Source organism: Sorex araneus, chromosome 5 (genome assembly GCF_027595985.1).
Source record: "Sorex araneus isolate mSorAra2 chromosome 5, mSorAra2.pri, whole genome shotgun sequence".
In the NCBI taxonomy this organism is placed as follows: domain Eukaryota; kingdom Metazoa; phylum Chordata; class Mammalia; order Eulipotyphla; family Soricidae; genus Sorex; species Sorex araneus.
Genome location: NC_073306.1, coordinates 206,691,210 through 206,713,349, shown reverse-complemented (window position 1 = coordinate 206,713,349; position 22,140 = coordinate 206,691,210). Strand labels below are relative to the sequence as shown.

The following is a 22,140-nucleotide window of genomic DNA, read 5'->3' as shown; positions in this document are numbered from 1 at the left end:
TGGGGCTCGGGGGTCAGGAGCGCTTGGATGCTCCTTCTCCTCGGGAAAACAAACGGCTCCCTTGGTTTCACACAGACATTTGGTCGGGGGCCACACGCCGCGGTGCTCAGAGCTCTGTGCTCAGGGATCCCTCTTGGCGGGGCTCGGGGACCACACGGGATGCCCCAGATGGAACCCGGGCCAGCGCTCCCAGGAGATGGCCCCCGGTGTGGGGTGTGAGCAGGGGCGGGGAGGCCCCTCCTGACGCCTTGTCCTGCCTCTCCTCAGGTGCAGTCGGTTCCAGTCGGAAATCAAGCGCTTGAAAATCTCCTCTCCCGTGCGCGTCTGCCAGAACTGTTACTACAACCTGCAGCACGAGCGGGGTGCAGAAGACGGGCCCCGGAATTGTTGATTCGACCCGGCGGGTTGGAGCCCGAGCCTGGGTCCCGCGCGTGCTGCCGGAGGGCCTCCCCCGCCCCAGTCTCCGTTTACATGTCTCTTCACGGCGCGTGAGGGCATCGTTGTGCAGCTGGCGGTGGTGCGCGCGGGGCGCACAGCACAAGACACACCTGAGGGGGCTCCTCGACCAGGCAGCGCGTCCATACCTGCTCCTCCCTCCGGGCATCACTGGGCCCAGAGCAAACCCTCACTCCCCACTCTCTTTTTCTCGCGTCTCATTTTTGTAGAAGTTCCTCATTGTTTTTTGGAAAAACCAACACCAACCCACCAAAAAGAAAAAAAAAAAAAACAAGAAAAAAAAAAGGCTTTTAGAAAATGGTTGTAAATCTGACTTCTTTGCAAGGAACTGTGTATATTGTAAATAGGTATAAAGGCCTTTTTTTTTTTTCCTAAAGAAGGACTTAACTGCTTGTAACACGAGACTTCAAACGAAACCACTAACTCGATGAACTCCCTACAGTTTGTCTGACACCTCTCACTCACTAATTATAAATATGTTTTTTTAAATCCTCCAAGACATTATCTGTGGTCTTTTTTTTCCGCCCCCCCCCCCTCCCAGCCCAGCCCGAGTGCCCGACGCCCTTTCTCTCGCGGGGCTCAGTGTCTGCGTGTCAGCTAGGCTAGTAACCAAAAACCTACGGACCTTCTCTAGGAAACGGTGTGGGAGAGTGAGCGTCCGGAAACGTTTGGGCATCTTGCACCCGGCAGTACACCACCTCAGTGTTGTTCTTCCGTCCCAGGCCCCAGGAGACCCCCGTGTGGACTGATGCTTGGCCGTTAGCGGCCGCCCTGGCAGTGCCCGGAGCGGGAGAGACGACGGCCACGGAGCAGGACGCAGCCCTGCCTCAGCTACTGGGAACATTTTGCATGTAACCCAAATTAGCTTCTCTCGCATAGAGCATAAGAAGTGTGTGTCTCTGTCCACACTAACGTTCTACTCTCGCTTATTTTCCAAAAAAAGGATGACAAAAAAAAAAAATTTAAAAAGAAACGAGTGTACAGAACTAACCGATAGACCTTGTTGTAAAACTGGATCATGTCAGAACTGCTTCAGAAATCAACCTTGACCACTTAATGCCATCTACCTGAAAACAGTGAGATTTATACTGTATCAATGTCTATTTTTTTGTTTTTGCTATGAATATAATTACAGTATTTTAATATTTAGTTATTTAATTTGTTCTACGAGTTGGATACAGAACACGCAAATCCAGGGAGACTGAAATAGCTGCTGGGGGCTGAGAGATGGTTCCGTTTACAGAGGACAGGCTTTGGGGGTGGAATTTTTTTAAATGTGTGTTATGTACATATATATACATATATATATATAAAGAAAATGAAACAATTAATCTAGATTTTAACATTTTCAGATATTTAGTGATGATATTATGAGCAATTCTAAAAGCCCTGTGATCTGAAACGTGTCGACTCCTTGGTGGCCGAGAGAGGACCGACGTTGCACGACGGAAGCCATCCAGGAGCGCGGCGGCTTCTCCTTTCCCGACCCTCCATCTCTAGGTCCTGGTGACAGGCACCCTTATGCACTAAAATGCACAGATATGCACACGCATCCTTACGGATATATCCAGAACGACTAGGCATTGGTATAGCAGTAATCTCGTACCTAACGGGCTGAAACCAGCTTCAGGGCGGATTTGTTCTTCCTGATATCTAGGTCTCCAAGAGAAGACTCTAAAGGCTGCTTAGTGCCTTATGCTGACTAAATTCAAACCTTTCTTTACCGAAGGTGTGAGCCTCCAGTCTCTTTATGATCACATATCAAAATTGATTCCAACACTTCCATTTCAAAAGGTCCAGGTGTCCTCGATAACAGAAGGATGATTGGCATGAACGCTTTAACTGGAAGACAAGTTGTGTTCTGGTTTCCTTTCTGGGTCTCCCTCCTCCCCGGGATCCCTTGCTCCCCCACCACCACCACCATCGATCTGTTCCGAGAAATCGTGCTGACGTTCGTCCAAGCGTTCTCGGGAACCGTGGGCTCTGCCCCCCGGCACGGGGGGGTGTAGCAGTGTTATTCTACACTTTTTCAAAGAAGCGTCCTCCTTTCGTTCTTGAATCATGTTTACCCCAAACCCAATGGCAGAGGTGTTCTTTAGAGACTTGAATATATGAATGTGTGTCTAGTGACTTCCGGGTTATTCCTCTGTGTAATGATGAAGTTTTACGGGATGAACACTTCTAAACTTTCCAACGCAACTTCCGTAACTAGAAGGTGGAAACCAAAACTTTCCTCAGAGTATTTTCCTCTGGCAGCTGGTTCTGTGGGCAACTGTCTCATGTGGTGGGGTTCCTTTCCATTTTTGCTTCAGAGCAGAAATCACCGATCACTCACACATCCACGCACTCACCTACGTGTAGAAGCTGTTGCTCAGGCTCTCTGTCCCATGGAATTATGTCTACCAACAAATATTCTCAGCATGTACATCCACCTTTGTGTGGTCTCCGTTCTTCGAGAGTACCTCACGGGACTTCTGCCTGACCTGTGTAGTTCATTCATTCATGCCGCCAGCCAGCCACCCATCCGTCTGTCCGTCTGTCCACCCATCCATCCACCCATCCATCCATGCATTTATTCATCCGGGTCTTTTAACATTTCTGTATCGTCCGCGGCTGTAGTGTCACGCTTTGGAAGAGAAGAGCTGCCGTCACAACCATCTGTCTGGGTAATAGCAACTCTCTAGATAAGTTATTTTGCACTTTCTTATGTATAAAGTTGGTAGAAACTTATTTTTTGCTTTGTATCATTTAAATACATTTTGTTTTGGTAAATGAAGTGTGTATAAAATATTTATGCCGTTAAAACTGTTTTTAGAAAGTATTTTTAATTTCAGCAAGTTTGGTTACTTGTTGCATGACTATTAACACAGCTGACTTTTTGTGTCAGTGCAATGTATATTTTTTTTGTCCTGTTATTAACTTGTAAGCCCTAGTAATGGCCAATTATTTGTACAGCAACAGAAGTAAATTGAAGATACTGGCTAAGACTGAATTGATTGTGGACTTTTGTACTATATTGCAGAACCCCATATCCGTTCTTTGGCGGTGATGTGAAAGGCCTGAAGAATTACTATAGTGTGCAACTGTGATAATTGAATGTTTATTGTATATCTGTCTCTGATGCAAAAAAAAAGGTAGAGTAACACAATTACATGATTAAATGCAATAGTCCAGGTACTTTTTTTCATTTTAAATAAACACCTACTATTTACCACCCAAAACAACAAAAAGTTGTTTTTTAAGACTAGTTTTTCAGGGAAGGACGAACCCATCCGAACCGAGGGCCTGTCATTCCCTAAACGTTGCGTAGTTCTCTTCTGGTGTGAACTTCTTCCAGCAGTCTTGCTCTCTCGGGGTCCCTGCCTGCAGAGATGCTGGCTTGTGGGTTCTGCTTCAACTCCTACTTGGATCCACTTTTAACCGCCAGGCCCTCGGGAGGAGGATGTGTTCTGCAGCCGTGTCTGTGGGACGCACTCAGCTGTCGCATTGCTGCTTCTTGGGTGGGATTCCTGAGTGCAAACCTAAACACTTCCAGAGAGGTGAGAGCCTGTGGGGGGAAAAACCCCAAACTTAAATGGACCGACAAGAAGCAAACCACATCAGGTGGTTTGGACTTGCTTTGTTTTGTTTTGGGGCCACACCTGGCGACATTCAGGGCTGACTCCTGGCTCTGTACTCAGGAATCTGTACTCCCGGCAGTGCTTGGGGGACCCATATGGGAATGCCGGGGATCGAATCGGGGTCAGCCGTGTGCAAGGAAAACCCCTTCCTCCCCTGTGCGATTACTCCTCCAGCCCTGGTTTGTAATTTTTCTGTCAGTTAATTATTAAGTTCCACGTAAAGGGGAGGAACAAAACACTTTGCAAGTAGATTGTGGTTGCTTTCCATCACCTGAGTTTCCCTCGTGCCCTGTTCATGTTAAACGCAAATAGACTACAAAGGTTGAGGCTGTTGTGCCCATAATAACACAACTCGCCTCACTGCAGTTCCCCCTGCCCGCCCCCATGCGGGGCTCAGACCCACAGCATCACACATGCACCACTGAGCCACAACCCCAGCCCAGCCATGCCACCTCAGCGGCAGAAGAGAGGAACGCCAGGAATTGCTAAGACAGTGACCATTTCCCTTTTTTTTTGGGGGGGGGGGTTATGTTGGGTAGAGGGGAGGGGTTGGGGAGGCACACCGGGCAGTTCTCAGGGCTTACTCCTGGCTCTGTGCTCAGGACTCCTCGCAGGCTCAAGAGACCATACTGGGCGCTGGGGATTGAACCCAGGTCGGCCATGTGCAAGGCAAGCACCCTCCCCGCTGTAGTATCGCTCCAGCCCAAGACAGTGACCATTTCTACAATTATAAAAACAAACAAAAATCCTGCAAATGGCCACACACTGCACACAGTTCTTTTTTTTTTTTTTTGCTTTTTGGGTCACACCGGGCGATGCACAGGGGTTACACCTGGCTCTGCACTCAGGAATTACCGCTGGCGGTGCTTAGGGGACTATATGGGATTCTGGGAATCGAACCCGGGTCGGCCGTGTGCAAGGCAAACGCCCTACCGGCTGTACTATTGCTCCAGCCCCTGCACACAGTTCTAAAGACCAGCAGGTGAACTGCGCTTGTCTGGGAATTCAAGATTGTCAACTGCGGACACTCCATCAGGGTTGTAAAGACCAATGCCCAGGGGTCAGAGAGAGCCCCGGGGCTGTAGCACATGCTGTGCACACTGCCTGCTCCCAAGCAGTGCCAGGAGTAGCCCCTGAGCACCACTGAGAGTGACTCAGTGTCCCCCCAGTCTCACCATCTTATTCCCAAGGACAAACACTTGAACGCCCTCCAGCTTGGCCCCTGGCTTCTCTTCATGCCTCCTTTGACCCTCTGGCGTCGCAGAGGGAGCACGTCATTGGAACGGAATTAGTCTTCACCTCCTCCTTAGTCTCGTTCCCCAGCCCACCCCAGGCATCCCTCAGTGAGCGCGGAGTGACCTGTCCTTTGACTTGTGCTCGCGCTGACTCCCAGCCTCAGCCTGAGAGAGTTGGGTGCTTTAGAGAGCCCCAACTTCCCTTTGAAGCTGCAGCTTCCTCCAGGAGCTCAACTCCGGGAGCCTCCAGACGCCAGGTTTTCCGAACTCCCATGACAGTGGATCTGCAAGACTGCCCCCTCTTTGGGCCTTTTGCTCCTTAAAAACCACCTGAAGTCCCACCTGGCTGGTGTTTTATGTTCGCATATACCAGGAGAAACGCAAGCGGAGAATGTGGGGGCCCTAGGGAGGTGGGGGGTGGCGGGGCCGCACCCAGCCTGGTTCTCCTCCCGTGCTTTGGAGACTTTCTCAGCTCCGGGAGGTTTCAGCGCAGCGCTGAGGGTTTCCGTGTGGCAGAAACAGTCTCCATCCCTCAGCGCCCTGGAAGCATCTCAGCACAGCCCCGCGACTGTGAGCCAGACCCAGGGATGTGCGGGGCCGGGTGTGCAGCCGGAGACCTTCAGGCTGCGCTTGCCCCGTTCGAGAGGGAGCAAGGTTCCCGGTCGCACACGGGCCCGTAGCATCCGACACAGATGTGTCTCTGCAGCGGCTCTGAGACGCAGATGCTGCGCTGCGAGGTAGACGCGTCTCTGCAGGGCTCTGGGTTTGTGGAAGGCACGTGGAGGTGGGCGTGCCTCGCTCCGCAGGGCTGGCTCACACCAGTAACTCAGCCTCAAATTGCGTCTTCTTAAAAAATCACACTCATGGGGGCTGGAGGGACAGCACAGCGGGGAGGGCGTTTGCCTTGCACGTGGCCGACCCGGGTTGGATTCCCAGCATCCCATAGGGTCCCCCCGAGTACCACCAGGAGTAATTTCTTTATTATTATTATTATTATTATTATTATTATTATTTTCTTTTGCTTTTTGGGTCACACCCGGCGATGCACAGGGGTCACTCCTGGCTCTGCACTCAGGAATCACCCCTGGCGGTGCTCAGGGGACCACATGGGATGCTGGGAATCGAACCCAGGTTGGCTGCATGCAAGGCAAACGCCCTACCCGCTGTGCTATCACTCCAGCCCCAGAGTGCAGAGCCAGGAGTAACTCCTGTGCATCACCAGGTGTAACCCCCCCCAAAAAAAAAAAATCACACTCATAGGTGCTAAGTGACCATGCTCTGGGCAGGGCATTTATTTGCCTTGCATATGGCCAACCAGGGTTCAAATTCCTGGATCCCCATATGGTCCCCTGAGCCTGCCAGGAATAATCTTTAAGCACACTGCCCAAAGTAAGCCCTGAGCACTGCAGGGTATGGCCCCAAAGGAACAAAAACATCACACACATTCTGATCGTGCCAGAGTTGCTAATTGCCCCCTAGGTACAGGGCTACTGACTAAAGTACATTGGTAACAGCTGGGTCGGACAGGGCCCGGTCCCCGGCATCTGAGGCTCTTGTGTAAGGTTTGGGTTTTTTTTTTTTTTTTCAACGTTACCAGGGTTTATTCTGGAAAGAGGTATTTCATGGCAAGTGTACTGTGCATATTGTACTCCATATTGTACTGTAAATTTGGAAATCTGAGCATAAAAGTAACGACACACTAAAACATTTTTAAGGGGCTGGAGACCCAAAATTAAAGCTGGTGTGTATGGCCTTACGTGTGGCTGACCCCGCTTTGGCCCTGGTACTGTGGAGTGACCTCCGATCCCCCCCCCAAGCCCGAAAGCTGGTGGCGACCCTCCAGCACTGCTGCTTGTGACCCCAATCTAAAGAAACAAACCTTGCAAGATTTTTATGGTCGTGGGCAGTCATAAGGCAAGATATGCGGGAGCAATTCTGGAAATCTTCCTGCCAACACTCCCACACACAGAACACGAGGAACTGGACTCACCGAGATGTTTGATGGTTTTGATTTTACTTCATTATTATCATTATTATGATTAGTTGGGCATCACACCCTGCAGTGCTCAGAGCTTACTCCTGGCTCTGCACTCAGGGATCAGTCCTGAGAAGCTGGGGGCAGGGGGCATGTGAGGTGCCAGGAATCCAGCGGGGGTCAGCGGCACGTAAGGCACATGCCCGGCCCGCTGTCCTGTCCCTGCAGCCCCCGTTGGCTGCGTCTTAGTCTCGCTCCTGGCTCTGCCGCACTGCTGCCTGGGTCCTAAATCAAACTTCACCAACAGTTTCCTGCAGGCGTTGCCCAGCTGCCTCTGAGGACTACAGGGCAAGTGTGCTCAGGGTGTGATAGCAGAGTCCATGCCCGGCTTTATCGTGAAGATAAAGTATTAGAACTTGAACCTTGGCCCCCAGCACACACAACTTCCTGCTCAACAAGGACAAAGAAAGTCGCAGGCTGGATTCCAGAGCAGAGGTCAGAGGGATTTCAAGAAAATCAGCTCACCTGCCGGGTGACTTAGCTCAGCAGGGGAAGCACCTGCTTTGCAAGCTGGGGGTCGTTTCTACGCTGCAAAGGACCCCCAAGTGCTGAGTCAGGAAGGGTCCCTTGTAACTAAAAAAAAAAAAAAAAAAGGGCTGGAGCAATAGCACATCGGGTAGGGCCGACCTTGCACGCGGCCGACCCGGGTTCGATTCCTAGCATCCCATATGGTCACTGAGCACTGCCAGCGGTAATTCCTGAGTGCAGAGCCAGGAGTAACCCCTGTGCATTGCCGGGTGTGACCCAAAAACCAAAAAAAAAAAAAACTAAAATAAAAATTATACCCTAAAATTATTATTTCCACTAATAAAAATTACTCCTGGGGTCTGCACAATAGTACAGAGGGTATTTGCATCGCACACAGCTGACCCGGGCTGGGTCCCTGGCATCCCATGTGGTCCCCCAAGTACTACCAGGATGGATCCCTGATTGCAGAGCCAGGAGTGGGTGAGGAGTGTCACCAGGTGTGGCCCCAAAACAAACTAAAACAAAAAAAAAAAAGGAAAACTACTTCTTTCTTATCTCATGAGAGAAAAGAAAATCTCGGGCCACAGACCAAGCTGTTGCTTGTAAGCTTAAGGGTCATCTCTGCCCGTCTTGTTCTGCTAAAGCAAGTGAGCAAGCGTGTCCGTGGTTTGACTTTGGATTCACCTGTGTCCAGTTCTTTCTCCTACTCTTAGAGTCATTGTGTGTGTGTGTGTGTGTGTGTGTGTGTGTGTGTGTGTGTGTGTGTGCTGTGAAATACTCATCAAGGTCTTAAGGATGGGAGTCACAGGAATGTCTGAGGGGTAAGGCACTTTGCAAGTGGCCAACCTGGCTTTGGTCTTCAGCACCATATATATTCCCCTGAGCACCACCCGGAGTGGCCCCAAACTAAAAAATAATCACCGTTCTCAGGAACTTTCTAAGCTGCCAGCATGCGGCCTGCCTCCACAAAAGTCTCTGTGACTAAATACCCATTCGGTCTAATTTAGTCGGAGTTTCGAATTCAGCACCAATGCTCCGTTTTCTCAGCACTGCAATGATCGCTGGCATACCAACTAGTTCACCCTCCCATCCTTCGATCCTTTAGTTCCTAAGCCACAGAAATCCGTCTTTCCCAGGAAAGAGTTCCTACAGGAACGGTTCCCAACACCCTCCCCTCCCCTACGCGAAGTTCTGGGGCGTTTGCAGAAGTTTTCCTACCTTGTTCTCTTGTTTTGCTTTTTTTTTTGGGGGGGGGGTCACACCCAGTGATGCACAGGGGTTACTCCTGCCTTTGCACTCAGGAATTACTCCTGGCGGTGCTTGGGGGACCATATGGGATGCCGGGGATCGAACCTGGGTCGGCCGCGTGCAAGGCAAACACCCTACCCGCTGTGCTATCGCTCCGGCCCCTGTTCTCTTGTTTTGTATGAATTCCTCATCATTGATTTTTTTTTCTCACCTTCTTCCTCTAAAATGTGGAGATGCGTCTGCCCAGACCAAGCGTTTGCTTGTCTCTTTAACCCTGTTCCACCCGGGGTCATAGGACTGGCTGTTGGGGTGTCTGTCTATACTCTCTGTTTTAGTTGGAGGACTGGCTGTTGGGGTGTCTGTCTATACTCTGTTTTAGTTGGGGGGCCACGCCCAGCGATGCTCAGGAGTTACTCGTGTCAGGGCTGGAGGACCTTATTGGATGCTGGAGACTCAGCTCAGGTGAGCTGAGTGCAAGGGTCCGTGGGGCCTCTGGGTAAGCTCCCTGGAGGCGGCATCGGGGTCTGTGTTGCTCACCGCAGGGGCTGCAGGCTAGTGCTCACTGAGCGGAGTGAGGCAGTCGTCCGAGTGGCCAGTCTCCCGCCGGGCGCTGTTGCCTCAGAGAGGACGCCTGGCCTCGGACCCGCCTCCCCACCAGAGCGTCAACCCTAAAGGACTCGCTTGAGGCATGAGGTTGGGCCGCAGGCCTCTGACACGTTCCTGTTTCGTGACAGGCTTTTGTTGTGATGCCAAGAGTTAAATCCACAGGCAAAGCGCGTGCGGGACACTGAGACCCACCCCGGCCTCGGGAGGACACTAAGAGCACTTGGTTCCCATGGAGAGCATCGCTTCCCTTCCGCTTCCGCTGCCCACGCTCCATGCTGGGGGGAAACTCCCGTGAGTGGACCAGGGCTCTGTCCTGTGACTGGCTCGTTTCACCTGGCCCAATAGTGAGCACCTTCAATTCTATTATCTGCCGTTCTGTGTGTGTGTGTGTGTGTGTGTGTGTGTGTGTGTGTGTAGTATTGTGTGTGAGTGTGTGTATGTGATGTGTGTGTGGTATTGTGTGTGTATGTGGTGTGTGTGTGGTATTGTGTGTGAGTGTGTGTATGTGGTGTATGTGTGGTGTGTGTGTGAGTGTGTGGTGTGTGTGGGTTGTGTTTAAGTGTGTGTGTGGTATTGTGTGTGAGTGTGTGTATGTGGTGTGTGTGTGTGGTGTGTGTGTGTGTGAGTGTGTGTGTGTCTGTGTGTGTGGTATTGTGTGTGTGTATGTGGTGTGTGTGGTGTGTGTGTGTGTCTGTGTGTGTGTGTGTGTTCCTTGCCCGGTGGTGCTCAGGGCTTACTCCTGGCTCTGCATTCAGGGATCACTCCTGGCCAGCTCAGGGGGCTCAGGGATCGGTCAGAGTCAGACGCATGCGAAGCACACGGGCCCTCCCCGCCGTCCCAGGGCTCCAGCCCCAGCTTTGGCTCAATCTTCAGTCACCTTCCCTGTGCCGCATGCCACATGCCTGGCCCCTGGTGGTCACTCCCTGCAGCTTCAGTGAGAGCATTTGGCCCCCAGGTGCGCCCTCATTCCCAGGAGGAGACCTCCCTGCCGGGGAGCAGGCTGGGGAGCTGCAGGGAACAGGGGAATGAGCCCCCAGTCTCGTGCGTGCAGAGGGGGCGGCTTCAGTGCTCAGGGCAGCCCCTTGAGGCTCCACACCCCCATCCCATCATCACCAGCACCAGTGACGTCTCCACCGTGAGACGTTACTGTTTGGCATATCGAATACGTCACGGGCAGCTTGCCAGGCTCTGCCGTGCAGGCGGGATACTCTCGGTAGCTTGCCGGGCTCTCCGAGAGGGGCAGAGGGTGGAGGAATCGAACCCGGGTCAGCCGCATGCAAGGCAAATGCCCTACCCACTGTATTATCACTCCGGCCCAACCCATCATTATAGACTCTCAAATTAGTTTTAAATATCTTTATTGGGGGCTGAAGCGATAGCACAGCAGGTAGGGCATAGGGCATTTGCCTTGCACGGGGCTGACCTGGGTTCGATTCCCAGCATCCCATATAGTCTCCTGAGCACCGCCAGGAATAATTCCTGAGTGCAGAGCCAGGAGTAACCCCTGTGCACTGCTGGGTGTGACGCAAAAAGCAATAAATAAATAAATAAATAAATATCTTTATTGGCCTATGAGTCACATCAGTGTCTTGGGCAGAAAAAGCACAATTCAGTGTATTTCTGCACCTTTACAGAGCAGTGTGGCTTTCGGCAGAATCTAACTTTCTGCTGAGGTTTGGGGTGCACGCTGAGGTTCTTCGGGGCGACCCCTGGCTCCTCGCTGAGGAGTGACCCTGAGCCACGCTCTGGGGGATCACGTGGTGCTGGGGATCAGATCCGGGTCAGCCGCACGCAAAGCCAGCGCCCTCATCCCTCCAGCTCCAAGCCGGATGTTCAGAATATTTTCACCACTCCACAGAAACCTCAGATACTCGCAGCTGCGGCCCATTCTCCTGCCCGCGCCACCCCCGGCAACCACCCACCTCGTCTGTCTCCCGTCGCCCGCTCTGCCCAGTCGGGACGGCGGATCCCAGGGAATTAGCAGCCTGTGCTCTTTATTTCATTTACGCGGATTTTTGAGATCTACCCCCAGCGCAGCAGCTCGCAGAACTTCCCCACTGCAGACGGGCTCCGCCTGTCCGACGGGCCCTATCCCCCCCCCCTCCGACGCTGTGCCCTGCTTGATGGGCATCTCGCCTGTTCCCCGTTCCTGCGGCTCATGCTGCCGTGCCCGGGTTTCGTGCCCAGGCATGCTCTTCAGACGCACCCCTGAGAGCATAATTGCTAGATCAGATGTTTGACGTCGGCGGAACTACTGGACTGGATTTTGTTCTTAGAGACAGCTCCCCCACCGACCCCTGACCTCTGAGCCGCCTCGGGCTCTCCTTAGAGGGTCTGGGGGCAGGGGGGTGGGGAGCAGAGCAATAGCACAGCGGGGAAAGCGTTTGCCTCGCACGTGGTCGACCCGGTTCAATCCCTGACGCCCCGTAGGGTTCCCCGAGCACTGCCAGGAGTGATTCCTGAGTGCAGAGCCAGGAGTAAGCTCTGAGCACCGCCAGGTGTGACCCAAAGCAAAACAAAACTAAGTGTCTGAGGGCGGAGGGATCTCGCAGGCTGAGCACAAGTGCTGTCTGCAGGGGGCTCCAGCCCCTGCGCCTCATGGTCCCCCCTCCCCGCTCCCCCCGCCCCCCGGCACAGAGCCAGGAAGAGCCATCAGGTGTGACGTCCCCAAAGCAAAAGATAACATCCTCAGGGACAGGCTAATTTCTAAAGCTTCCAAGAAAGTATCTGGGAAGAGAGTGACAATGACAGCCTGCAGAGCCACTGGCCTCGTGCCCGCTCGCTGGGTGTCTGTCCTGCTTGGGCCCTCCCCCACCGCCCGCCCCCAAACACACTTTCGCCCAGAGCCTTCTGCAGAGACCAAGCACCTGTGACCGTCTCCCAGGTGGGCTGAAGGGCCGACCTCCGCCACGCCGCCGTCTCTTCTGTCTCGGTGAGTGCAGATGCCCACGCTGCGTTCCCGGTGCTCAGCGACCCAGAGCTCCTTGGCCAGTCCGGGAGAGAAGCCGGGTGACCGTGACACTCGGGGTGGCACTCGCCTTGCCGATGACTCCTGTGTGTCTCTCAACTGTGCCCGTTTCTTTTTTGTTCATGAGTTTTTTGTTTTGTTTTGTTTTGTTTTCAGGTCACACTGGGTGATGCACAGGGGTCACTTCTGGCTCTGCACTCAGGAATTACTCCTGGCGGTGCTCAGGGGACCCTATGGGATGCTGGGAATCGAACCCGGGTCAGCCGCGTACAAGGCAAATGCCCTCCCTGCTGTGCTATGGCTCCAGCCCCCAGAACTCGCTTTGCGTCTGCAGCAAACACACACATCTGCTCGGAGAGATGAGGCCCTCCTGGCCGCCGGCACGGAGCAGGCAGAGAGAGGCTGGCACCTCTGCAGGGCGATGCCAGGGCACACGGCCCCTCCTGCTCCGTGCACTGGCCACCCCCATTCCCTAGTACCATGTCACCCAGTTGTGACCCACCCGTGCAACCTACGAGTTCTCATGTGACTTCGCTCCTGGTTTTCCATGTCATAAATATGAGCGACCCCGGGGGCTGTCGGAGGTTCGGTCTTTAGAGCCCTAGAAACCAGGCCTGAAGGGCGTGAGCCAGGCCCAGGGAGGCCTGTCCGCGCAAGAAAGACGAGTAGGATCCTGTGCCCGCGACCTTCCTGCCCCAGCCAGTCACGGGCTCGGAAGCTTAGCACCCCGGGGACACAGGCCCGGAGCCAGGCGCTAGGCTCCGAGGACAACCGAAAGCGGGCGTGGAGAGGCAGTCCAGGGGGGAGGCACCGGCCTGGCATCCCGCTGCCCTGGGCTCCGTCCCCAGCGCCCCCCAGGGTCCCCTGCGCACCTCCAGGAGTGACCCCTGAGCACAGAGCCGGGAGGAAGCCCAGAGTATGGCCCCGTGTGGCCCCCAAACCAGAAAAAGCAGGGGAGAGCGAGGATTGTTCTTTTTTGAATTTTATTTTTGTATATAAAATAGTTCCAAGTATTTTATTATATTTAATATCCGAGCATCAATCCCACCCCTATTACACCTTCCCACAACCGTATTTCGGATGTTTCCATCCCGACCCCCAGCCCCTGCCTCAAGGCAGAACTGAAATAATTTATTTTGTGTTGTTTGTTATGAATAAACTGCTGAAAATGCTCTAAAAAATTTGCCTTAGGGTGTGTGAGGATTTGTATTTCACCCAGGGGTCATTAAGCCCTTCTACAAGAGATTACTGACATGTTGTCAAAGGCTGAGACCTGTGTGCTTGTATCTTTCTCTATCTATATATCTATATATCTGTAAAAATGCACTTCCCCTTTAAGACTGGCTGCCTTCCATATGGTGCTCCCCGTGGGCTATGAGTGGTGCTAGGAGATGTCCAGGGATAGGTTTGCTGGCGGGTGAGGCTCGGGTTCCGGCTACAGCAGTGTCTGTCATGCTCTCTTCCGAGAGGGCCGAGTCTCTGGGTCGTGGCCGTAGATGAGACTGTCTGGCACCAGCCACAGGTGTGACTGCCGAGTTTCCAGAAACAGGGTGGGCGTGGGCGGAGCTCACCCACTCCCAGTTCCACCGAACCCAGAGCTTTCAGTCACAAGGTCCCACCTACCTGGGCTTTCCTCGGATCCACTCGTGGGTGAGGCTGGACCAGAGCATGTGGAGAACAGCCGTGAGCCTGGTGGCAGTTGAATTCTGGAGGTTTGCAGCTGCCAGGGCTGGGTCCCTTGGGGCGGGGGAGGGTCTCACCACCCCCCTCGGGGTGTCCCCAGTGAAACAGTCTGGCATGGGGTCCGGCCACATGGCTATGGCGAGTCGCTTTAGGCTCTCTTCTGAGAGAATGACCAGGGGACTCGCTTCCTGACAAGTCATTACCAGAACTAATTTTTGCGTCTTTGGGCCACACCAAGGCGGTGCTCAGGGATCACTCCTGGCAGGCTCAGGGAACAGTATCGGGTGCTGGGAATCGAACCCAGGTAGGCCACGTGCAAGGCAAATGCCCTATCGCTCCGGGCCCCTATCAGACCTGATTTATCCCAGCCCTGAAGGTGTCACCGTAGGGGTTGGCAATGCAGGCACGCGCACACACATACACACGCGTGTACAAACACAGACCCACCACCCTTCTGTGAACACTCGCCGAGTGATTCTTTCTCCTCTAGTGAGAAAATAACACAACAGTCAAGAGTCGATATCTTTCCATTTTTATTTCCCCATCTCAGTTTCGGTGAAAGATTCAGAGTCGGTTGACTCAGATCAGACACTGTCTGGCGCCCACACACAGAATATACACACGGTCTCTACTTCCTTCCACCGAACAAGGGGGTCACCACCCCCTTTGTCCAAACCAAGGTACAAAAGAAAAGAGAGAAGTGTGGGGTGGGGGGTGGAAGGGGTGGGGAGGCGGAGGAGGGGGGGTCGTATTCTCGGACAGTAACTGCGAGCGAGCCGAGAGCACACCCCCGCACCCCCACCTTCAGCTCTCAGTGCCGCTGGAGCACTCGCACAAACAGGAGGTCTGGAACCTTCCGAGCCTTCACTGTGAAAGAAGCTCCTCGTCTTTCACTTCTCTGCCGTCCTGCGCTGGGCAGGCGCGGAAGTCTCCTCTTCAGCAAATATAAAAAAACGATCAAAGTTATGCTGTTATGCAATCTTTTGCTAAAATAGACTCTATTTTAATATATGTGCTATAAAAGTACACTAAAAAGGTCCATCTCGAGTTAAAATGAAGAATTTGGTTTTTTTTACAGACAGATTCATGTACGCCCAACTTTATCTAAAAGTTCGAGGAAAACTATTGCTAGGACCGCCCTCCCCCCCCTCGCCCCAAATTACTCTTCTTAGCTTCAAATTTCATTATAATGAGTGATTGAATAATAGCTGTACCGAGGAGTGCTCTTTTGAAATCTGGTACTGCCATGCCGCACCCGTTACTTTAGAGAAGAAAGCATGGAGGGGGTCGCTACGGCCACGGAGTTCTTGTGCGGACCACCTCAGCGCCAGCCAGGTTCCAATCACAAAGCTTGCGGTTCATTCTCCCCACTTTGGTGTGCTGAGTGTTTTCAGGACCAACACCCGGAGCTTCTACTGAGGCAAACATCGGCGGGAAATGCTGGAGATGAGCAGCCTGAGGTTCCCAGCGACGGTTCCATCCCACAGTTAACATCGCCGGTGCCACACCGAGGTGTCCGCAGACTCCCGTGCAGCCATGCTGACGGGACGCAGCCAGGGGCCGGGGGGAGACTTGCGTGTTTGCCAGCTCAAGACATTCGACCCCAGAGACTGAGCTAGAGTCTCCCCCGTGGCCCGGGAGCTCTGGGGCACGGCCGCCCCCCTCCACCGCGGGCACCGCCCAAGAACGGGCGCAGCAGAGGCCTGGGACCTGCTTCTCGTTGACACGCACGACACTCGCCTCTCACGGACAAAACGTTCTTTCGGACAGACCTGCTCCTGTCTCTGGACAGCGAGCCCGGCCCGGCAGGGGCTGTCGATGGGGCAGTGCAGACGGCCCCGCGGCTCGGCCCCGAGCGTGCTTGGCTGCCCTTCCTCGCCCTTTCGAGACCGTGCAGAGTCCATTCCACCAGGGGGACGGGGCTGGCGTGTGTGTGCTTTGGTTCTTGGTGGAAATCACTCCCGCTTGATTTTCCTTCTTGGAAGCAAAAAACCAAAACAAAACAAAAAAACACCAAAAAACCTCCAAATCCAGCTGACGGCCTCAGATTCATGATGTGAGAGTTCCAGGATTGTAGAATACAAAGGACAAAGACCGGTCGCTACCCCCAGGTGGGTCTGGGGTCTGGCTCTCCCTTCTCCCCGGTAGGGTCCGCTGGGTACACGCGTGCCAGCAGGGGGCGCCTGCTCTCTCCTGGCCAAACTCCCCCCTGCTCACTCCTCTCTGTCTGCCCCACAGGCTTGAGGCTCCGCAACTCGGGGAAAGCAGTTCCCAAGGGAATCTCACAAAACAGAGACGACCGAGTCGTGGCCTGAGCCCCACGCCCCGTCGGAGGCCAAGTGTCCTGAGCTGCCGCTCTCTGTTGAGAGCTTCGGTGGGGGCGGGGAAGGGGCTGGAGCGATAGGGCAGCGGGGAGCGCGTGGGCCTTGCACGCGGCCGACCCAGGTCCGGTCCCCGGCACCACATCTGGTCCCCTGAGCCCTGCGGGGAGTAATGTCTAGGTGCAGAGCCTGAGAACCCCTGAGCACGGCTGGGTGTGGCCCCCAAGCCAAAACAAAGCCCACCCCCGCAACACACTGTGTTCTGCAGAGCAGAACTCGTCTGTCTCTCGAGAAGTGTTTCTGCAAGGTCGTACTTTTTCCAAATAATCTAAATAAGTTTGTTGTCTGCTCTCTGCCCCTCTTGCCTGAATTTTGAACCAACCAGAAGGTGGAAAATTTTCTCCTGGCAAGTGACTGCTTTTTTTTTTTTTTTTCAATTTTTTAAAAGTAGACAAATCTTTTTTTTTTTTTTTTAAATCCAACTCAGTCCTTCCTTCAGCAAGTACTTCAGACGCAAAGAAGAGGAAGTACGGGAGAGCACTAACTTCCTATTGTGCCTTAACATAAAATATTTTGCTAAAAATAAGAGCAGCTCCAAGTGCAAAAGTAAATATTTGTGCAAAGGACACACTGCCAGGTGCAATCTTAAGACATCCGCGCTTCACTCATTCGATCGTGTTTGACTCTTTAAACACGAGTCTTGCAGAGTTATGAAAGCTAGTGTGGAGGGGAAGGAAGTCCACGCCAGAGAACACACTTTAGACAAAGTACAGGCTATTCTGCCGGCTGCTGGCTACTTATTTCATAACTTAGCTCAAGTAAGCGTTGTGTTAAATATTCACAGTAATTTCAGAGAGGAAACATTCACGTCTGTAAAACTTCAATCTATTGCCTTTCCCACCATTCCTTTCTGTACAGGTATAAAATCTCAGTGCTCTTCTGTAGAATTCACTCTTGTCAGCCCTTCCCCGCCCTGCGCGCAGCTACACCTTCAAGGTGGGCTGCAGGATCCCCTTCTCGATGAGGTGCGTCTTCAGGGTCTTGTAGATGTTTAGCTGCTGTTCGGGCTGAAGCACCAGAAGCTGCTGGAGCACTTTGCTGGGGTTGGGGCCTCTGCAGAGAGAGCAGAAAGGACAGAGTCACGCGACGCCACGCAGGAAGGGGACGGTCACAGTTTCAGTCAACGTGCATTTAAGTGACAAGCAATCTCGACAGGTCCAACATTGCCTTGGTGATAGCGCACTTGCTCACTTAATTTTACTTTTTATTAGCCTGCTATTTAAGAACATTTGTTTATATACGTATGCTATTGGACTGGAGCAATAGCACAGCCGGTAGGGCGTTTGCCTTGCACACGGCCGACCTGGGTTTGATTCCTCCGTCCCTCTCAGAGAGCCTGGCAAGCTACCGAGAGTATCTCACCCACACGGCAGAGCCTGGCAAGCTCTCCGTGGCATATCTGATAGGCCAAAAACAGTAAAAAGTCTCACAATGGAGATGTTACTGGTGCCCGCTCGAGCAGATTGATAAACAATGGGACGCCAGTGCTACATGTATGCTATACATATTCAATATATTACATGTAGTGAATTTAGTCTATTGCCCGCTTGGGAGAGCCTGGCCAGCTCCCCATGGCGTATTCATATCCTAAATACAGTAACAAATATATATACACACCTCTCGGAGAGCCCAGCAAGCTACCGAGAGTATCCCGCCCACACAGCAGAGCCTGGCAAGCCTCCCGTGGCGTATTCGATATGCCAAAAACAATAATGAGAGGTCTCATTCTCCTGACCCTAAAAGAGTCTCCAATCGTTGGGAAAGACGAGTAAGGAGAGGCTGCTAAAATCCAGGTTGAGTGTTACAGAGACATTACTGGTGCCCACTCAAGTAAATCGACGCACAACGGGATGACAGTGATACAGTGATAGTGATCTTAAATGACCAGACCCAATTATAATTTTAGCTATTCTGATTTTATCATTTTTTTTTAGTAAAAAGTATTTTCTGGAATGATAGCACAGCAGGTAGGACATTTGCCTTGCCTGAGGCCGACCCGGGTTCGATTCCCAGCACCCCATATGTTCCCCCGAGCACTGCCAGAGTGATTCCTGAGTGCAGAGCCAGGAGTCAGGCCTGAGCATCACCGGGTGTGACCCAAGAAGAAAAAAAAAGTCTAAATTTTCCAAAAGTTAATCAGAGGCTGCAAATAAAATGATCAAGTCGATATTTTTATATTTCAACATTTAGTTATCTCAAATATTCGTTTCCTGACTCAGAAAACTCCCTTTTGTTGTTGTTTAATTTCTGAGTGTTCTTCCCCATTTCTGTTTGTGTTTCGTTTTCTTTTTTTTTTTCCGGTTGTGCTCCACCGGGCGGTGCTCGGAGTCAGGGTCATTCCCAGCTGTGCTCAGGGGGCCCGGTGGGATGGGACCGGGGCCAGCTGTGTGTGAGGCAAGGCAAGCACCCGACCCGCCGCGCTGTGCTCTGGCGCTCACTTTCTAGCCCGCATGGTCCGAGATGTGATGGGGCGGCGTGGCGGGCCCCGTGCGTGGTCTCTGTTCTACCCCCTCCCCCCGACCCCGTGCGCGCTGACAGGGTGTGGACACAGACAGCCCTTCCGTTTCCTTAAGGCCAGGATTTCCCCATTGGCCTTGGCCTGGGTGGTCTGTGCAGCAGCGAGGGGGGGTCACGGCCGCCTACCGCTACCGTGGCTGTCCACGTCTCCCAGCAGGTCTATTGGCAGCTGTGTGGGATGTTTTTTTTTTTCTTTTTGGGTCACACCCGGCGATGCACAGGGGTCACTCCTGGCTCTTCACTCAGGAATCACTCCTGGCGGTGCTCAGGGAACCATATGGGATGCTGGGAATCGAACCCGGGTTGGCTGCGAGCAAGGCTAACGCCCTCCCTGCTGTGCTATCGCTCCAGCCCCTGTGTGGGATGTTTTGACGGCCCCTCCCGAGGGGAAAGCTCACGCTCATGTCCAGTGCTCGTGCCAAGGGAAGGAGAAGCCCCAGAACTAGTCTGTGCTGAGAAGCGCAGAGCAGAGACGGACAATCAGGCACCAGCCCAGGCCGCGGGACCGAGCCCGGCAGGCTCCTGGGAGTGGGCCTACTCGCCCAAGGGCCTAGAGGACTCTCAGCCTGAGTCAGAGGTGGGGGGAGGAAGAAGGGGCCCCGAGATCGGGAAGGACACAAAAGTGATGCTGTAAGGAAAGTTCTTGGACCCAATCAAGAAGGGAGTGTGAAACTGCAAGTAAAGCCTCAAAGCAGTTTCAGACAAGGGAAGCTGTTTTGCTGAAAAGCCAGAGCCCTGGGGGGTAGGGCCGGGAAGCCCTCCTGGTGACCCATGACACCAAAGGCGCTCTTCAAACTCCAGGAGGAAACTCGGGCGAACAAGGATCTGTGGCCGCCCAAGCATGACCTGGAGCAAACCCCCAGACTTGGGGAGTGGATCAGCTGCAGGGGAGAGTCGGGGACGGGGCGTCCTGTCCTCCTGCCTCAGGGCGGGTGGGGGGTGAAGACAGGTTCCAACCCTCCCCCAGACACACCCCAATAGCCACAGGGGGCCTCTCCTCCAGCCCCTCTGGCTCGGCTCCTGCACGGCCCAGAGCATCCTTCAGTGGAGACCCCCCCCACCAGGACTCCCCCCTTCTTTCCCCTCCTCGCCTGCTGCCCGATGATTACAGTGCCGGCTTAACTTCCCGCTCGCTGCATCACAGCCCACTTAGCTCTGGAGGGTTTCGACACGGGGGCAGGGGTGGAGGGGCCCGCGCCCTGGGGAAGGGGAGGGTGGGTGTGGGAACCCCGGCTGCTGAACCCCATCAGGAATGACTTTGCTCTTCTGCCAAACTTGGGAGTGAACCCAGTTCACATTGCAACGTGCAGGTATTCTCCGGTGCAATTTCCGTGGGGCACTGTGGCAGGAAGAGGAGTGTGCCTGGTGGCAGTAGAGAGATTAGCAGAATCCACAAAGGCAGACATGTTGAAAAAAAAAATCTCTCTAGAAAAAACCGGAAAAAAAAAAAGAAAACGAAACACAAACAGAAATGGGGACAGGTGCAGAACTCTAAGTTGTTAAAATGTGCCTTCCCCACTGAGGGCTCTTCGGCCAGCGGGACCCCCACATCCTGGCTGGTAATTCCTTTCTTTCACTTTGGGGGGGCGTTGTTTCTTCTCTTTCTCCACTCTCATATTTCCTAAATAAAAATATTTAACTTTGAAAAAAGCCTGTCCCAACATAGAGGGACTGCACTCATTTGTGGAGTATAAAATAACATCACAGGAGGCTGACACCCAAGGACAGTAGATACAAGGGCCAGGGGGATTTCCCCATAGCTGGAAGACTGCTTCATGAGCGGAGGGGAGAAGGCAGATGGAATAGAGAAGGGATCACTAAGAAAATGATGGCTGGAGGAACCAGTTGGGATGGGATTTGCGTGCCGAAAGTAGGTAATGGACCAAACATGATGACCTCTCAGTGTCTGTGCTGCAAGCCATAATGCCCAAAAGTAGAGAGTATGGGGAATATTGTCTGCCATGGAGGCAGGGGGAGGGTGGGAAAGGGGGGATGTACCTGGGATATTGGTGGTGGGGAATGTGCACTGGTGGAGGGATGGGTGTTTGGTCATTGTGAGATTGTAACCCAAACATGAAGGCTTGTAACTATCTCACGGTGATTCAAGAAAGTTTTAAAAATTAAAAAAAATAAATAAATAAAAGCCTGTCCCGTCAGCCTGTCCGTACAGGCTGCGGGCTGTGCGGCCACGCGGCCATCTCTGAGTGCCCGTGCATGTCCCACACCTTCAGACGGTCATCACCCGCCGGCGGCCACAGACGTTCTTTCCATATCTTGGAGATGATAAATCTCACTGCGATCAGTGCATCCAGTATTTCTTGGAAGTACTGGTGCCCGCTCAAGCACATCGATGAGCAGCGGGCCGACGGTGCTACAGTGCGACTGATACTGTTCTCTTCGGATTCCACCTCAACTGGAGACACTGGATCACAGGGCAGTTCTGCTCTTCACCTTTCGGGGGGAGCCCCCCACCCCGTACTCCATACCGACTACACCCATTCCCATTCCCGCTAGCGGGACACGTGGGCTCACTTCTCCGCCTTCTTGTCCAGACTCCTGAAACAACTGCTTCCTTTCTTATGACAAATATGCACGGATGGCATTGGGGGTTGATTGGCATTTCCCTGACAATCAGTGCTGCTGGGTATCTTTTTCTTTTGTTTTTGTATTTGTGCCAGACCCTGCGGTGCCAAGGGCTTGCTCCTGGCTTGGCACTCGGGCATCACTCCTGGTGGCACCTGGGAACCGTAAGTGCTGCTCTGAATCAAAAAGCGCAAAGCCACAGCGAGGCAAACACCTTGCCCCCTGTATACTCTCTCCTCTCTCTCTCTCTCTCTCTCTCTCTCTCTCTCTCTCTCTCTCTCTCTCTCTCTCTCTCTCTCTCTCTCTCTCTCTCTCTCTCTCTCTTTCTCTCTCTCTCTCT

General features: G+C 53.2%; 2 protein-coding genes across 2 annotated transcripts in view; one reads left to right on the top strand and one right to left on the bottom strand.

The window, feature by feature from the left end:
* The window catches only part of WDFY3 (WD repeat and FYVE domain containing 3), a 284,440-nt gene extending 280,770 nt beyond the window's left edge, over positions 1-3,670 (top strand). The window contains 1 exon segment of the mRNA XM_055139598.1: positions 268-3,670. Coding sequence (XP_054995573.1) covers positions 268-391 — 124 coding nt within the window. The 3' untranslated portion in view covers positions 392-3,670.
* Positions 3,671-14,835: 11,165 nt separating this feature from the next.
* CDS1 (CDP-diacylglycerol synthase 1) overlaps positions 14,836-22,140 on the bottom strand; it is a 73,697-nt gene continuing 66,392 nt past the window's right edge. Inside the window, exon 13 of the mRNA XM_055139229.1 lies at positions 14,836-17,753. Coding sequence (XP_054995204.1) covers positions 17,624-17,753 — 130 coding nt within the window. The 3' untranslated portion in view covers positions 14,836-17,623. The remainder of the gene's footprint in view (positions 17,754-22,140) is intronic.